The sequence below is a fragment of the Ambystoma mexicanum genome, chromosome 4q (genome assembly GCF_040938575.1).
Source record: "Ambystoma mexicanum isolate Mex_15411 chromosome 4q, UKY_AmexF1_1, whole genome shotgun sequence".
NCBI lineage: Eukaryota > Metazoa > Chordata > Amphibia > Caudata > Ambystomatidae > Ambystoma > Ambystoma mexicanum.
In genome coordinates this window covers 1,289,860,162-1,289,877,767 of record NC_090928.1, presented here as the reverse complement: position 1 = coordinate 1,289,877,767, position 17,606 = coordinate 1,289,860,162, and the positions used below count along the sequence as shown (strand labels likewise).

At 48.2% G+C, this 17,606-nt stretch overlaps 1 protein-coding gene across 1 annotated transcript in view; it reads left to right on the top strand.

Annotated features, from left to right (window-relative positions):
* CNPY3 (canopy FGF signaling regulator 3) overlaps window positions 1–16,678 on the top strand; it is a 174,569-nt gene extending 157,891 nt beyond the window's left edge. The window contains exon 6 of the mRNA XM_069608920.1: window positions 15,657–16,678. Within this exon, the coding sequence (XP_069465021.1) occupies window positions 15,657–15,907 (251 nt within the window). The 3' untranslated portion in view covers window positions 15,908–16,678. The remainder of the gene's footprint in view (window positions 1–15,656) is intronic.
* Window positions 16,679–17,606: the final 928 nt, after the last annotated feature.

The following is a 17,606-nucleotide window of genomic DNA, read 5'->3' as shown; positions in this document are numbered from 1 at the left end:
TCTGATTCTCAGGTGGGACAAGCGGTAAAACCTCTTTTCTCTACTGTTCCTTCTCACAACCCACATCCAACTCCGGGTACTGCTCGCTAGTCTATGCACAGCATGTGATTCTAAGCAGATTAACAAACATCAGAAGACATGCATTACTTACCGTAAAAGCATTTCAGATGATTGTATCTGCTTAGATTCACATGCGCCCAGCCTTCCTCCCCGATCGGGGTGGAAGGAACATAAACGTCTTACTACTTTCTCTCTTTATGTACTCACTCACTATAGCCTTGGGCTCCCTCTAGCAGAATAAATACAATAGGAGGGACCTCGGCACGTGAGGGATTTTGGGTAAACTACACATCACGATAGGGATAGTGCTACAGACACAACTATGCCGACGTCCCCTTTCGGTCCCCGAAAGAAGAGATGCAATACTCTGCGGTTACCAGTGGATGTCGGACCATATGCACAGCATGTGAATCTAAGCAGATACAATCATCAGAAATGCTATTACGGTAAGTAATGCATGTCATACACTGTTTTGACAAAAGCGCCTTATAAATAATCATTTTCATCGATCTCTGGATTGCCCAGTTGTAGTACTGAATTCATTGCGCTTGGTAAGACTGTTATGATGGAGAACCGGGGAGGGTTCTGAGAGGGGACACTATTTTTGTGAACCAGGAAAATGTAGGTCTAGCCAAACTCAAAGAAGGTAGGCAGTCATGCAGTAATGATTGGACTTCAGGAGATATGGGAGGGACGGGGTTGTACAATGAGACGTGAGCAGAGCACTCTAACAAAACTAGTTAGACAGTTTGACACGGTGGACATCGATTTAAAAATTGGCCAGACATGGGAATCAAATTAACGGAGGATTTTATTAACGAGTGTGCACAGGTTTGGTCAAAATAAACAAATGGCGCCTGGGTTAAGCACAGAGTTGTCAGGATGGATCTTCTCCTTGGTGGGGTAGTGCTGTGGGAAAACAGATTTTAAGTCTTTTGTGAAAGAATGCACCAAAAGTTAAGACCGTGCCCCTTCTATGCAGGGCTTGATGTCTGCGGCAAATCCAAGCAATACCTGGGAGTTCAGTCAAGGGCTTTAAGGGTTTCCCTGCACCAGTGTTCCCACAGTTCTCAGTATTTTCTCATTGGCCATTAGTGGTTACCTTCTAGGATGGATTGGAGCCAGAGGATGACCGGAGAGACGGGGTTCTCACCAGATTCCCCCTTCCTTCCTCCCTGCCAGGGTCCGGCTCCTCAAGCCACCTGCTCCAATCCCTCTCTTCCTCAGTGTCTCACTTCAAGTATCGCACCCACAAAGCTTTGTCCTTCACTAGAGTTAGTTCTGTCTTTGAGTCTACTTTCTCCTCACCAAACTTCCCTATGTACCGATCTTTTCCTACCGCCCCCTCACTTCTTTGACAACTGTTCTTTCAATGCCCAGATGGAGGGTGGAGGACATCCGCAGTCTCTCCCGAGAGCGGCGGCCATCGCCTTAGTTTAGTCTCTTCCTCCGAGGTCCCGGTCGTTAATGTGGTCGCTGCCTTCGAGGCGGGCACACGCCCCAACGTTGGACGCTGGGGGGCCCTCACCTTCATCCAGGGTAAATTTGTGCTGTTTCGGACTTCTGGGACTGTCCTATCAGGTCTTCCTCAATCCCCTTGCTGGTGTTTGGGCTCTCTGGCTCAATGGCTAAACCCCCACACCAACATGAGATGGGGGTTTAGATTCTATTAAAGACAAGGAGGCGATTATTCTGCATTTCAATCTTTACTCTGAAACCACAGCAGCAAAGAAAAAACTTTTACAAACAAAAAAGTTTGAAAACAGAACTAAATAGAGTTCAATGTCAATGCAAGGGGGGACTCCCCAATCCATCATGGTGGACAGGTCATGCCCTGCAGGAGACCAATTAGTAGGGACCCTTCCTTATATAAGTCCATTACTCTAAACCCAACTCCTTTCTGTAGCTGTCTTGAACCAGACGTCCACTGCCCAGATCAGATGATAAACGATGAAGGCAAATCCAGCGAAGCGCTCGTACCACACACTCCACAACTTGTAACTGAGCCACACAAGCAAGAAGGGTGGGTGGATAGGAAGAACAACAAACCAAAGAATGTTCTCTCTTGAAACACCTGTGCACATGCGTGTCATAACTGTCATATATCATATCAAGGGTGGGTGGGTGGGATAATAATTGCCTCCTTGTCTTTAATAGAATCTAAACCCCCATCTCACGTTAGTGTGGGGGGGGGGGATTAGCCATTCTATGACAAGACAGGAGGCTCATATTATGCAAGTTCGAAGCCCTTGCATCTCATTAGTACAACATGATCAATACAATAGAGACAATATAATAAAATAGGAGATGAAAGTTTTAAATACTTTCATTAGATCAATCAGCTGACCATAAGAGAATTGCCCAAGACTAGGCCGTCTGAATAACTGTCTTATAAGGCATAGCCAAATCCACTCCAAGAAAAACTGGAAGATGTGCCAATTCCAGCGTTCCTTACAGGCCACCAAAACCAACTGGTTTAAAAAAGGAGGGGGGAGAACACTGAACAAAGTTTTCCTATACTAATAGTTTAGGAACAAAAACCCATCAGAATAATAAACTCCTCTGTTGTCCAATCAAACATTTAAACACTTAAATTCATACCATCTTTGGGAGCCTAGATAACAAACGAAAGAAGATAAGCACTTGGCTCTCTGGGGGATAAAGAAAAATACCCCTTAGGGGTGAAAGCTTTTTAGGTTCCATCCCATGCGTTAAAGGAAGATATCGCATTAGAAACGGGGCATGTCACATAACTACACTGGGGAACAAATGGGAAAGACAAATCTTCATAAAAGGTAAAACGGGAGTAAAAAAGGTTGTTTTATTAATCTGTAATAGGGCGACCTATCCTGAGCGGAGCTGAAAAGCAATAGACTTAACACACCATTTTTTCCAGACACATGCGCATACCAAAGAAGGGATGTCTTCTGGAGGCAGAATGGAAGAGAGGGGCCCCACCTGAAAAGCTAAACATGCCAAACCGGAGACCTTCGGACCTCCCGAGCTCTTGAAGAAGGACTGTTACCATGACAAAAGGCAGATATTTACAAAACCTGACCCTTAAGAGACCAAACCTGGCAAGGGGAAAAATGTATCTTACATCCAATCGCTACCATTATAGTGATCCCAAACCCCCTTATAGATGTGCCCGGTGCTTGAATCTTGGTCCCTCCTCCATGGTTGAAAAACCCCCTAGAGGATCATAAACTAACCGAAGGAGGACCCCTAAATTCCAAAGTCTTAGCAAAACTCTAAACTGCAAAGAACTGATGACTAAACAGTTGAAGAACCTTGAAGTTCCCAGCACCCTGAGCTGGCACCTTATTGCAGAAAACAATCTCCTGTGAAAACCCAAAAGGTCTACCTGCCATGCAGGTGACTAGGAGAATCAAGCCATTAACTAAATATATCCCAGCCCTCTGGGAAATGCACTGACAGGCACCTTTTGATAGTTAATGTAGAGACGCTGGAGCGCATTGTGAGAAAAGGGTTGTAATAACTTGGATGGGAGATTAGTAGCGCTCCCAGACCCCTCTACCCCTCCAAGGGATATTGAGCCTTCCCAAAGGAGGCTAACCCTCCCCCACTTATCTAAGGAAATCCTTGCAACCTAGAAGAAGGCTACCCTGAGGACCACGCTAAAGCCCCGCTTTACACTTTTAAAATAAATAAATACACTCTTGCACTTCTAACCAACCCCCTGACCGTGGAAGGGCGCCGATTAACTTATTGAAATACCAGGAATTAACACAAAGGAAAGTAAATTGACGGGAGGGAAATGCTCAGTGTGGGTCTGCACTGGTCACGAGTCAGAACTCCTGTAAAAGGAAAAACAGAAACCATCGGGTGTTACTCCAAGAGGTGTAATATTATGATGCAATCTCCCCCAAGGATGGCGGGAAGGGGAATGAGGGGGGGGGGGGACTGTGGGGTAAATATCATGCCCGTAAATGAAAGGTTGTGAAAGAATACTGGGACCACTGTCCCCTCAAACCCTGAGGTCTGAGTCTCTATGCGTGTGAGGCTGAACTGGCCACTAAGGGAATCGGGGGAGGGGGGGGAAATATTAAGCACATTGCCCATAGCAAAAATAGCACTTGTATAGTGCTACGAACTCTCAGGTATACTAGTGTTGCTCATCGCTACTACCCACAGTGTGTGGTGTGAGGTGTTTACTTATCAATTGCAGCAGGATGAAAGACTGATTTAACCTTTCCAAGCTAGGAACCTGCATCAGTAGGCTCAGCACGGCTGTGACAGCCAGCACCCTATTTGCTGCACTGTAGAAAAAATGATATACATATATAACGAAAGAGGCTAAACAACTCTCGAGGGTACAGAAGTCTGCTTGTACATCTCGAGCAGAGGAGAAATTGTAACACGCTGCTAGACGGCTAGCTGAACAATAGGCCAAGCTTTGGGAGGAAACTCATGGGGCAGGCACCAGAAAGTTATTTGGCAACTCGTCCATCTGATACCAGCATGTGTTTCCAAACACTCCATCCAAGCAGAACATGGATGCCCAACATGCCTTGCAACAAAACTGAACAGTTACCCTCGAGCTGACCTTGTCTCCACCAATAGTTCAATAGTAAAATGAATGTCAAAATGGGACAAATAGAAAAGGGAAACACCTCCCCACTAACGAGAGCCCCAAGCCCTGCAGACCTCCATAGGGGCATAAAGTATCATTTTTTTCTTCCTCATATCGAAAGAAATTTTCTGCAGCTTAATCAGCACGGGTATTGGGTGGAGCAATTGTTATTGGGGAAAGCAAAAACCCTAAGAAAAGGACTGAGTTGTCCTAAAACTAACTAAGGTAAAGGGCGCCAGAATTTTAACTAACAGACGATGGTTAACACCAGGAGTTTTTTTTATAACTACCTCCTCAAACTCTTTTCTTTAAAGTACTTCATAAATAATATAAAATATCCAAGGAAGAGGGGTTACGCCCTCAGAGGTCTGAACCCCCGGCCCTTATAGAAGCCGATACCTACTGAGCTATCCGGGCTACTGACAATTCTGAAAAACGCAAATGTGTTCCAGTCAACATGTAAACATATTGTTTAGCAAAAGAGTGCACTGAGCAAGTACACCTCAACTGCTCACCCTAGCAGGGTGTGGCAACCAGCAGTACACCAGGGAGCACCTTGCAGTAGAATCCAGGCAGAGCCTGAAACCGAGCAGGTTACGGCACGCTTACAGCAAAAACCAATGACATCTGCCATATGCAGCACCTAAAGAAAGCTGCCGACCCAACTGATCGCCCGAGCAGGGTGTGATAACCAGCAGTACACGAGGGGGTAACCTCGCATTAGAACTCGGGCAGAACCTGAAACCGAGCAGGTTATGGCACACAAACAGTTAAGCTAATCACCAACGCCATATGCAGCACACAAACAAAGTTGCACAACTAGTCAGATCAAAGGCCTTGTGACAGGGGGCCCACGGACCTGGCGCAACCTACCACATAACAGGCCGCAAAGTGCCTCACCATACCCACTAATTACCGCCCGATTACTACAGTGCCGTTTCTCCTAAAGATCCTAGATAAAATGGCATACTCCCAGATACAAAAATACTTGGAAACCAACTCTCTACTAGGAACTAGGCAATCAGGCTTCCGGCCCCAACATGGGACAGAAACAGCTCTCATAGACCTCAAGTCACAGATAGATGAACTCCGGGATGAAGGAAAATCGGCCCTCCTTCTGCTCCTAGATTTATCAGCTGCCTTCGACCTGGTCGACCACAGGGTCCTATGCAGCCATCTGGATTCGGCAGCTCATTTCTCCGAAGAAGCCACTGAATGGATACAATCATTCCTAACCAACAGGACTATGAGAGTCTTCTCTCCTATGGCAGCAGCCAACCCCATCCCCATAACTTGCGGAGTGCCCCAGGGATCTTGCGTCTCACCCACCCTCTACAATATCTTTACCAGGCCCCTGTTCGACAATCTGGACCTTCTGGGTGTCACCTACACTAACTATGCAGATGACACTCAGATTCTCCTACCGCTTACCGGTGATTACGACAAGGATTTGGCATTGGTGAACAGGATATATCTCATCATCCAGGCATGGATGGCCACCCACGGTCTATGCCTGAATGATGACAAACCAGAGATCATCATCCTGGGCACTCCCTCGACCCTCAAAAAAACTCAGCCCCGAATACTCAGCATTCAACATAGACAATAATATTATTACTGTCGTCAAAACACTGGGTTTCTATCTGGACTCCACTCTCTCCCTCAGCAAGCAGGTCAATGCCTTGGCCTCGGCCACGGCATACACATGCAAGTTGATCAGAGCAGGCAAGGCCTTCCTGTCTCAGGACAGTTGCATCACCCTAGCCAGAGCCCTCATCTTATCCAGGCTGGACTACTGCAACGCGCTATACATAGGAGCCAATAAACAAACCATCAAAAAAATCCAACTCCTACAAAATAATGCGCTAAGAGCAGCCCTAGGAATCCCCAAGAGAGAACATATCTCTAACACCAGAAGAGCCAACAACTGGCTCTCCACTCACGACAAAATAAAACTAAAAACTGCCTCCCTCACGCACAAATGCTTGAACAATGCAGCACCCCGCTACCTATCCGACAGATTCACTTTGAAGCCTACCACAAGAATCACCAGACTTGCCAACACCAACTACCTCTGGATCCCCAGATACAAACATGTCAAAATAGGAGGCAGCAGCTTCCAGGTCAAGGCAGCACTCCTATGGAACTCGCTACCTTTCTAACTATCAATCAATCCTATCACAAGTTCCGTCAAAGCATCACTAGTTGGCTCAAAGATGCAGACATCTAGGCATATACCTTGCTGACTTTGCCCGGCACCTCTCTCTACACCGCATGCACCAACCACTGTGTAAAACTATGCATGCCATCAATGTACCCGCCTGTATATATTGTAACTTCATTGTGCCAACATGTAACCAAGCGGCACTTGCACATAATTGTATTTTACATGTTGTAACCAAGCTTTGAATATCCTTATGCCTTGCGCCTGAATACCCTCGGGTCTGGAGCGCAATACAAATAAACTAAACTAAACCTTGAGGAGCTCTCACATATCACAGTGCTGGGAGGGGGAAACCGCCGAAAGCCAACAGTTCATGGACAGAGTGAGGGGAAGTGACCCCACACCCCACCTATTAACCGTCCTCAAACAGGGGGCCCCTCAGGCTTCCTGAGGGATGGAGAAGGCAACTGCAAAGACGCCCCCTCGAGACGCGAGCTAGAACGCCAGCCAAACAGCAGAGCCAAACAAGGAGGGCCCCCAGAGCCTTACACACACCTAGGTGGTGGCCCCCGGGACCGCATCCGGGGCGTGTGCTCTCCAGGGGAAATAAACTCAGCTGGACAGCTACATCACTCAGAACAAGCCCAATGACTGACCGTCGAAGGTTAAGACGCTCCCGCGGAGGGAACTGAAGCACCTCACCACACAAAATAAATCCAGGCTTAGAGGAACCCGCCGAGACAAAGCAACTCCCTGTGTAGCTGGAACCACCCACAAGAAACTTGCCCAAACGTGGCTCTTCAACAAATGGGATTAATGACTTTGCCTCCTGTTCCCCTTACCCCTCCTTCGCTCACCATATGATTGCGAAATATCTTTTACCACTGTTTCTCTGTACGAACGCTGTGATACCCCTGGGCCTGGTCATTACAAAAAGGTTATAAATAAGGGACTTTTAATAGCTGGTAAACTATGGTCTCCCACTAGACATGCAAAAACTGTTACATCAAGTGATTTTCCTCTTATGAACAAATGGTCTATAACTGGGAAAAATTATTAAACCGTACCTATCCCTCTAGTGGTCTGCTTTTCAGACACGTGTAAAAGCCTCAGAAGTACTCACCCTTTTACACAGAATGTAAGTTCTTGGACTCAGGAAGGCAATAATACACACTTAAACCATCAGTTAGAATAGAATTGGCTCTTTACTGGCCCTTTATTCATGATCCATAAATTAATCTCCACCACAGCAACACCACCCAGTCCCAAGGCAGGTAGGCAGAGGGATCACATCAACGGGGTCTGGAGCGGAGCGTCCTCTCTCTCTCAGCGAGACTTTCCCGGAGGTTCCAACTACCTTGGCGGATTCTACCTCTCCTTATGGGATCGGAGACCCTGCCTTCGCATAGGTTACAGACTGCCCCCGCCGAAGGACAGATAGCGAGTATTGGAGGCAAGAGTGGAAAAATCCAAACCATGGAAAAAAAAAAAACAGGTCATCTCTCGTGCTCTTTCCCAGCACCCCTTACCAGTTCACCTGCACATCTGGCTCCCCTCTCTGGAGTTTAAACCACCCAATAATTACTATAGACACCTGCAACTAACACCCGCTATTGGCTTAGTTCCCCGTGTTGGAGGAGGTCCCGAAATGCTCCCCCATGGAGGCGAATATTCTCCTAGAACGAATTCCAACCAAGGTCACCTCCACACTATACTACGTCCTCACGGCTTTCAGGGCCCATGAGTTGTCCCAGCCAAAAGAGAAATGGGAAAGAGACGTAGGCACACTGGAGTCCGAGGAGTGGGTGGAAACACTAATGGTCCCACAAGACATGGGAATAAATGCCAGCCTTCGCTTAATCCAATACACAACACTACTTCAGGCATACTACTCCCGTGCAGCGATGGCAAGGTGGGAGGTAGTGGGCTTCGGGGTATACCCGAGATGCAGGAGGGCGGAAGGTACCTTCTTCCACATGGTGTGGAGCTGTGATTTAATTCAGGACTTCTGGCGGAGGTGTATATGTAAAATATCTGGGGTGTTGGTCTTCAGTTCGACAGGACCCGAAACTGGTGATACTTGAAACCTGGGGGGAGGTGGAATTCACCAGACACAAGAAGACAATACTTGCTGTGGCACTGGGGAAGAGGCTCACAGCTGCAACATGGGGTTCTATGGAAAAACTTAGCCTCAGCCGCTAGGCCAATGAGGTGGACAGATGCGTGTCCCTTGAAAAGGAAATGTATAACGCCATGGTTTGCCCCGGGAAGTTTCAGAAGGTCTGGGGAGATGGACTGGAACTGTGTGAAAAGTAACCAATTTACTGCCCTAGTGAGGGAACCTTGCGCCATGTATCGAAGGAACTTTTACCTGGCACCATGCTTTCCCTGGTAACCTGGGATATTTATGTTTCTGATGTTTGTTAATCTGCTTAGAATCACATGCTGTGCATAGGTCCGACATCCAGTGGTCACTGCGGAGTATTGCATTTTGTTTTTCGTAGTTGAAAAGGGACGTCGACAAGGCGTGTCTGAAACACTATCCCTATAGTGACGTGCGTTGTACCCACAATCCCTCACGCGTCGAGGTCCCTCAGATTGTTTTTTTCCGCCCAGCTACTGGTTGCCTTTACGCGGAGCTCCTCGAGAGACATTGCAGATTTCATATCCTCGACCTTTGGTCGTTTTCCTATTAATATATAACACATAGATCCCTCCCTCGATGCAGTTGTGAAGCTGTTCTCCGCCGAGCAAGATCTTCGATGGAGGGGACGAGCGGAGGAGATCCTTCGGCGTTGCCGAACACGTGGCCTGGCCTCGCAGGCCAAATACAGTAGGGAGAGTGGGGTCGTGGGACATCTCTAGTTCCTTTCTGAGAATGCCTTTTCCACTTCCTTTCCCTTGGGGTCATTATCACGATTTACTGCCTCGGCTATGGAGAGGACACCCTTTAGGTTTTGCCCGCGTTGCAAGGGCAAGTTCACTTGGAAGGACAAGCATTCACGATGTAACCGCTGCTTGCCCCTCGATCACAAAGAGGAGGGTTGCACGGCTTGTCGGCTTCTTAAGCCAAAGACTCTAAAAGACCGTAGGGTCAAGAGTTGGGCGGCCTACGCTATGTCGAAGGCCGATTCCTCACTCGCCGCTGCTACCACCGACAGTGACGAGGAACGTGATAACACGACCTCTGCTACGGAAGTCGTAGACCCCTCTAAAGAGCGCTCGCGCTCTTCGTCGTCTGTCCCCGGCCCCGACGGGCTCGGCTCACGCCCTGCTTATGGGTATGAACACCCCAGCGACACTGACGCACACGATACCACACAACCCACGGCTCTTCTTCGTCAAAGACGAAGAAAGCATCAGCGCCCAAGGAGACGCAGATTCCACCGGCGGCCTCCTCGGACCGTTCAGGTTCGAAGCCCCTCTCGCAGCCTTGACCAGCGACTGGGCTTTCGGCAAATAAGGGCGCCGCCCCCAGACCATCGGCCGACGCGCACCAGCAGAGAGCGCACGCTGCCGTAGAACGATCGACACCCGTAACGTCGAAACCACAGCCCTCCTCTGACAAACGAGAGCTTGGCGAGGATCGTTGTAGCTGACGCCCAGAAGCGTACGCCGAAAGACACGTCGAGCACTATGCAAAGGTCGAAAGAGACACCGAAAAAGCCCAAAGAAAGACGGGGACTACCCCCTTCAGTCGGGGGGACCCCCAGCACACCGGAAGGCTTTTCGGAAGGCGACCGGACACTTTCCTCGACGTTATGGGAGAGGTCGAGCCGTTTTCAGGCGGAAGACACTAATTTTCCCCCGCTAGACCGCTCAGGGGTACCCCATGAGACCATGGAAAGGCTCCATCTCTGCATGGAGAGGTTTATGAAGACCCAGAACCCTCCCACTCCCAAGAGAACAAGAGAAGGGCCTCAGGAGGACCCCAGGGCTAAATATCCGAGACTATTGAATCCCCAGCAGGACACAGCCTCAGATTTCCATAATGTGTATGACCTCACTGGTGAGGAACAATACTTGGAGGACGAGGATGAATTTGTGGACGATGAAGAGGGACAGAACCAGGAGGAAGGTCTGGAAGACAGCCCAGACATGGTAGGAGAAGGCTTCGGAGAAAATCCAGAAGAAGGGCCTTCACATCCCTGGCAATCCCCATCAGTATATTCGGACACTGATGTCCTGAACCTAAATCCTCCTGACAATTCACCTGTTAGGAACACGTCTCCCATAGACGATCAGCCCACATTCAATGCTCTGTTGCGCAGAGCAGCAGCACATTTCGAACTGGACACTGGGGAGATCTCTCCTGAAATAGACTTTGTGGAAAGAGTAATTAAGGAGAAACCCCCGGTCAGCCAGACCATTCCCCTCCTCGCTTCAGTGAAGAGAAGAATCATCCCTTCGCTATCCACGCCCGCTCTAATCAGAGGAGTTAATCCAAGAATTGAAAACTTTTCACTCCTTCACCCTCAGACCTGCTGTACATCAGGGGACATTCTATTCCTGACTCCCTTGTAGTAACTAATACAAGGAAGAGGGCAGGGGTGCCGCTGTCCACCAGCGAGGCACCACCTGACAAGGAGGGCAAGAGATTATATGCCCTTGGAAAGAGAGTCACATCCTCGGCTGCCTTTTCGGCAAGAATTGCGAACAACAATTCTTTGCTAGCTAGCTACGCGGACGCGCAGTGGGCCAAACTGCGCAAAGACGCCGAAGAAGCGCCGGAACCACTACGGACACGCCTGCTATCAACTATTGGCGAAGGAACCCAGGTCAACCAGAGCATTGTGAAGAACTCTCTGGATGCTGCAGAGACAGCGGGACGTTCCCTGGTTCAGGGAATACTCCTAAAACGCCATGCATGGCTACGTAACTCAGGGTTCAAACCGGAGACACAGGCGTCTTTAATAAATAAACCTATTGAAGACTCAAACCTCTTCGGGAAAGCGGTGGATGAGGCTCTGGAGATGGCTAAAAAAGAGTTTGATACTATCAAAACTATTGACCAGATCTCGAAGCCCACTACCAGACGCGGCTATGGCAACAAACGCTTTTTACGTGGCCAACGCCAACAGCAGAATCAGCAGCAACAGTACCCTGCCACCAATTACCAGACCAATAGTGGGCAGTACAGCCAAAGAGGCCAGCGCCGTGGCAAAGGGAGAGGTCGGGGGTCCACCCCCAAAGGCTCCCAAGCCCCCAACAACACCAAGTGATTCGAAGATTCGCGTCCCCTCCCATGCAACACCGGTCGGGGGCCGGCTAACATCCTTTCTTCCACCATGGGAGGGAATAACGTCAGACCGCTGGGTACTTTCCACCGTAGCCCACGGATACTGCATCGAATTCAATGGTTCCCCAACATACAGACCCCCGAAGGGACGACGCATGACACCAGAACACCTTGCCATCCTTCTCCAAGAAGTAGAACTGCTGGAAAAAAAAGCCATAGAGGTCGTGCCTCCATCTCAGGTAACGGAAGGTATTTATTCAGTGTACTTCCTTGTACCCAAAAAGGATCTAACCATGCGCCCTGTATTAGATCTGCGCCCAGCGAACAAGTTTGTCAAACCCCAGAAGTTTCGTATGGTGACCTTACAGGAAGTGATCCCACTGCTATCACAGGGAGATTACATGACAACACTAGACATGAAAGATGCATACTTTCATATTTTAATGTTGCCAGCGCACAGAAAATACCTCAGGTTCATGATAGAGGGCAAACACTACCAGTTCAGAGTGCTACCCTTCGGCATAGCATCTGCACCAAGGGTATTCACGAAGGTACTGGCAGTGGCAGCGGCCCACCTGCGCAGGTTGTCCATCCCAGTTTACCCTTACCTCGACGACTGGCTCATAACAGGGGATTCTTACGAAACATGCTTCTCCAATACCCAAAAGACTGTAGACCTTTTGTTCCAGCTGGGCTTCTCCATCAACGAAAAGAAGTCCAGCCTAGACCCCAGCCAGATCAAACAATTCCTAGGGGCTCTAATTCAAACAAAGGACGGCCTCGTCTTCCCCCTCCAACGAGAGGGTCCAAAACATGCTGTTTCAGATCCCTCAATATGTGACCGGTCGAGAGGTGACGGTACGCAAAGCAATGCGCTTGCTAGGCATGATGGCGTCGTGTATTTATTTGGTACCTCACGCGCGCCTGCGCATGCGCCCAATGCAAGAGTGGCTCAACAGCCAGTGGTGTCAGGCCAGCGAACTATGGGACGATCTAGTGGTGGTCTCGCAGGCCTTGGTTCTCTCGCTACGGTGGTGGACAAAGGAAAACCTGGAAAGAGGGAAACCCTTTGCCACACCCGTGGCAGAAGCCACTCTAACCACAGACGCATCCCTCACAGGATGGGGGGCTCACCTATCCCATCAGACTGCTCACGGAGTGTGGACTCCGAACGTAGCATCCAAACACACAAATCTACTGGAGCTACTAGCTGTGTTCAAGACGGTAAAAGCCTTCCAGGAACACCTACAAGGCAAAACAGTGATGGTCCTTACAGACAGCACCACAGCCATGTACTACATCAACAAGCAGGGGGGCACCCACTCTCCAGGACTGTCCAAACTGGCCCAAAATATATGGAAGTGGGCTCTCAGACAAAACATGTGCCTACTGTCACAACATGTACCAGGGGAACTCAATCTGCTGGCAGACAAACTCAGCAGAGATTTCCCCCTGCCCGAAGAGTACGAATGGCGACTGCACGAAGACATCATCTTCGACGTCTTCACACAATGGGGATTCCCAGAAATAGACCTGCTCGCAACCCTGGAGAACTCGCAATGCCAAAGTTACGCCTCCAGGTACCCCCAGAACCAATCCAAGGGGAACGGTCTGTCGATGCAATGGTCAGGGAAATTTGTTTACGCTTTTCCCCCGACTCCCCTTCTCAACAAGGTGGTGCACAAGATGATACTGGTGGCCCCAATGTGGGCCCGACAGCCATGGTTCGCTCACTTGATGGAGATGTCTCTATCTCCCCCAGTGAAACTCCCCTGCCCGTACAACATGCTGTCACAAGACAAGGGCAGGACTCTGCATCCATGCCCCCAGAACATGAACTTAGCAGCCTGGCTCCTGAGATCATAGAATTTGGACATCTACAGCTCTCGCAGAGATGCATGGACATCCTCAGGGAAGCCAGAAAACCTATTCTAGCAAGTGGAAGAGATTTGTCATCTGGTGCAGAGGAAAAAGCATCAGCCCGATTGACTGCTCTCCCACACATATTGTTCTATACCTGACCCATTTATTGGATTCAGGTCTAGTGTTCAATTCCATTAAAGTCCACCTAGCGGCACTTTCTGCATACACCACTTCCCAACTCAGTGTCGTGGTGGAAGATCCCTGTTATAAAGGCCTTCATGGAGGGAGTAAAGAGAATACACCCCCCGATAGCTGACCCAGCTCCCGGATGGGACCTTAACGTGGTACTTACCAGACTCATGGGCTCACCATTTGAACCCATGCACAAAGCATCTCTTAAAGACCTAGCTCTTAAGACTGCTTTTCTAATAGCTAGCAGCTCCATCGGGAGAGTAAGTGAACTACAGGCTCTTTCTGTTCTAGACCCCTTTGTTACAGTTCAGAGATAAGGTGGTTCTACGCACTCACCCAAGGTTTGCTTCGAAATTCCACATAAACCAGTCTATAGAACTACCAACGTTCTTTCAAAATCCTTCCAACTTGGGAGAAAAAAGTCTGCACACACTAGATGTGCGCAGAGCGGTCATGTTCTACATGGAAAGAACCAGACCACTGAGGAAGACTAATCAGTTCTTCGTCTCGGTGGCAGCAGGAAGAGAAAGGGATGCAGTTTCAAAGTCCACTATTTCTAGATGGATTGTTCAATGCATCACTCTCTGCTATACTCTTGCTAAGAGAGAACTACCCTTCAAGCCAAGAGCACACTCTACTCGAGGCACGGGGGCGTCCATAGCATTCATTGCAAATGTTCCCCTTGAGTCCATCTGCAAAGTGGCTACCTGGAGTTCTGTGCATACCTTCACAAAACACTACTGTCTAGATGCACACTCGAGATCTGACTCCCAGGTGGGACAGGTAGTATTAAGACATCTTTTCTCTACTGTTCCTTCTCATGACCCACCGCCAACTCCGGGTACTGCTCGCTAGTCTATGCACAGCACGTGATTCTACACAGATTAACAAACATCAGAAGACGATGCATTACTTACCGTAAAAGCATTTCTGATGGTTGTATCTGCTTAGATTCACATGCGCCCACCCTTCCTCCCCGCTCGGATGGAAGGAACAAAGGCTTCCTTTTTATATCTCTTCTGTACTCACTCATGTCTAGAAGGCTCCCTCAGGGCAGAAAAATACAAACAGAGGGACCTCGACGCGTGAGGGATTGTGGGTACAGCGCACGTCACTATAGGGATAGTGTTACAGACACGCCTTGTCGACGTCCCCTTTTCGACTACGAAAAACAAAATGCAATACTCCGCAGTGACCACTGGATGTCGGACCTATGCACAGCATGTGAATCTAAGCAGATACAACCATCGGAAATGCTTTTACGCTAAGTAATGCATTGTCATTCTACGCATTCTCTGATGTTATTGATATGGTGTAACCAAGCTCTAGCAACCATTGTTTATGTGCTTTTATTGAAAATATAAACAGATTTATATTTTAAAAAAACACCAACCTCACTCTTCCAATTTCCACCTTGTCTTTTTTTCACACTTCTCGTATTCATTTTGTTTGTAACTCTCGTTTTTGTGCAATTTCATCCACTTTAATGTTTTTCTTGTAATTTCGGCCCACCACCTCATATGTCTTTTCTCCCTTTCTGTCAGATTGTCTGGATGAAAATTGGAATAGCAAGAAAGGAGATACCGCTGCAGTGGTAGAAAAGAAGAAGAAGAAGAAAAAGAAGAAAATGGAGAATGAAGACCATGGTGCTGAGAAAAAGAGCAAGAAAAGCAAGCGTGGGAAAGCTGAAAAGGTCCTTGATCGAGAGGATGTGTCTGCAACATCTGATGAAGAGGAGAAGGAAGGGGTGCAAGAGAAGGTTCCCCTCCCTCACAGCCCCAGTGATGAGCTCTGATAAGAACGAGCTTCCACGGATCTCTGTGTAGCAGCATTGGACCCAGACTTCTCAGCATCTGGCTCCTCCACGATGGATGTACCTGTCCTTCACTTCTATGCGGTTTCATTGTTAAATCCCAAAAGATCTTTGCTCAGAAACCTAACTGATGTTCAGAGCCAGGTAGACAGACCATCCTCGTAGCTTTGTTGTTCTTAACAGAACTTCTTGAAGACTATGAATTTGGGACCGCTCCAATGGAACTTGCATTTTCTAGGCACAGAATGTTTCACTGCTGAATGTGGTTTTCTTGGGACCACAGAGAATTCTGCAGCCCCTTTGAGGACTGTCCGCTGACATTACGGTTCCCACCATTTATGTAGAAATGCTGTAGGTTGCACAGAAGGGGCCTCTCCTCCTCATGGCTTTCTGCTCCCTGTGCAGAACCAGGGTAGTTGGGCCAAAGGATCCTGGAACACCTTCTGCTGTTATGTTACATTGCTCTTCCCTCCCCGTTAAGGGAGGAGCCTCGCCCAAAGATGAAGCACTTGGGCAGGCAATGGGAGCCGGCTCAGACGTGGCACTCTGCCTCCGCCCCTTAGGATCCTAAAGTATTTTCTTTGATGGTTATCCTGAGAGCCTTTGTTGAGCTGAGATTGTACCTGTAAATCTCATTTCCTCCATTATCCGAGCTTAGCTTTGCTTCTCGTTTTCTTTAGCCCTTGCTGTTGCTGTGTAATGCTTTTATGTTTTGAAACTGTGAAATCAATAGATTTGATTTTTATGATTGCGTATTGCCGTTTTATTTTTTATCGCTTCACAGGAAAATCAGGGTGCAACAGGACCTTTTTATTTTGATATAGGTCACACTCATTTTACCTATATTTTCATTAAAAACAAAGAGCAGTATTGTGACTAGAGAAAATAAACATGGGAAGCGGCGGTCATATATGCCCAGTTCTTGCTACCCTGTGACTAGCTCAACATCTCCAGTTTGTCCCCTTTCAACTCCTTTCTGCATCCCTCTGCCATTTCTATTTCCAGATCTCGGGCGTGCAGAATTCACATATAGTATGTCTGTCAAGATGTCCTGCCTGCTGGCCCTCTTGCTCGGGTCCTGTGGTGCTGCATGATACGGCCTGTAAAGAATGCATTGCAGATAGTTTTGTCCTTACTAATGTTAATCCCCATCTGTTAATGATAATGATGTGTTATATAGCGCCTTAATCCAAAGCGCTTTACAGAGCACATATTTACGTACAATTCAGCCAACCGAAATTGGTACTCGTTTATCGACCTCGGAAGGATGAAAGGCTGAGTTGACCTTGCCGGCATTTGAAACTGTGAGCTGCAGATCACGCTCCGATCGCAGCAGCGAGCGCTCAACCCGCTGAGCTATGTGAAGAATGCTAGGGGCATAATGGCCCATGCGTACTTGTACTTGTAATATTGGAAGGAAGTTCCTTTCAGTGCAGGAGTTTAAACAATTAGCTGCACCAGTGATTGTAAATCTTTGATGTTCCGCCCCCAGAGGTTCAGGATTTATGTAAAGTAGTTGGGTCTTGTATTCACAGTGTTTGCCATTTTGTCAGCCTGTCTGTGCTGGGGGCCCTGCTAGTATGGTGGTTGGTGGTTAGAGAGGTAGAAGCACGATGCAAAACCTGGAGTATTGCAGAGTTCAGATGGTAAGGAGTGGTTTCTGTTTATGGGTATGTTTGTG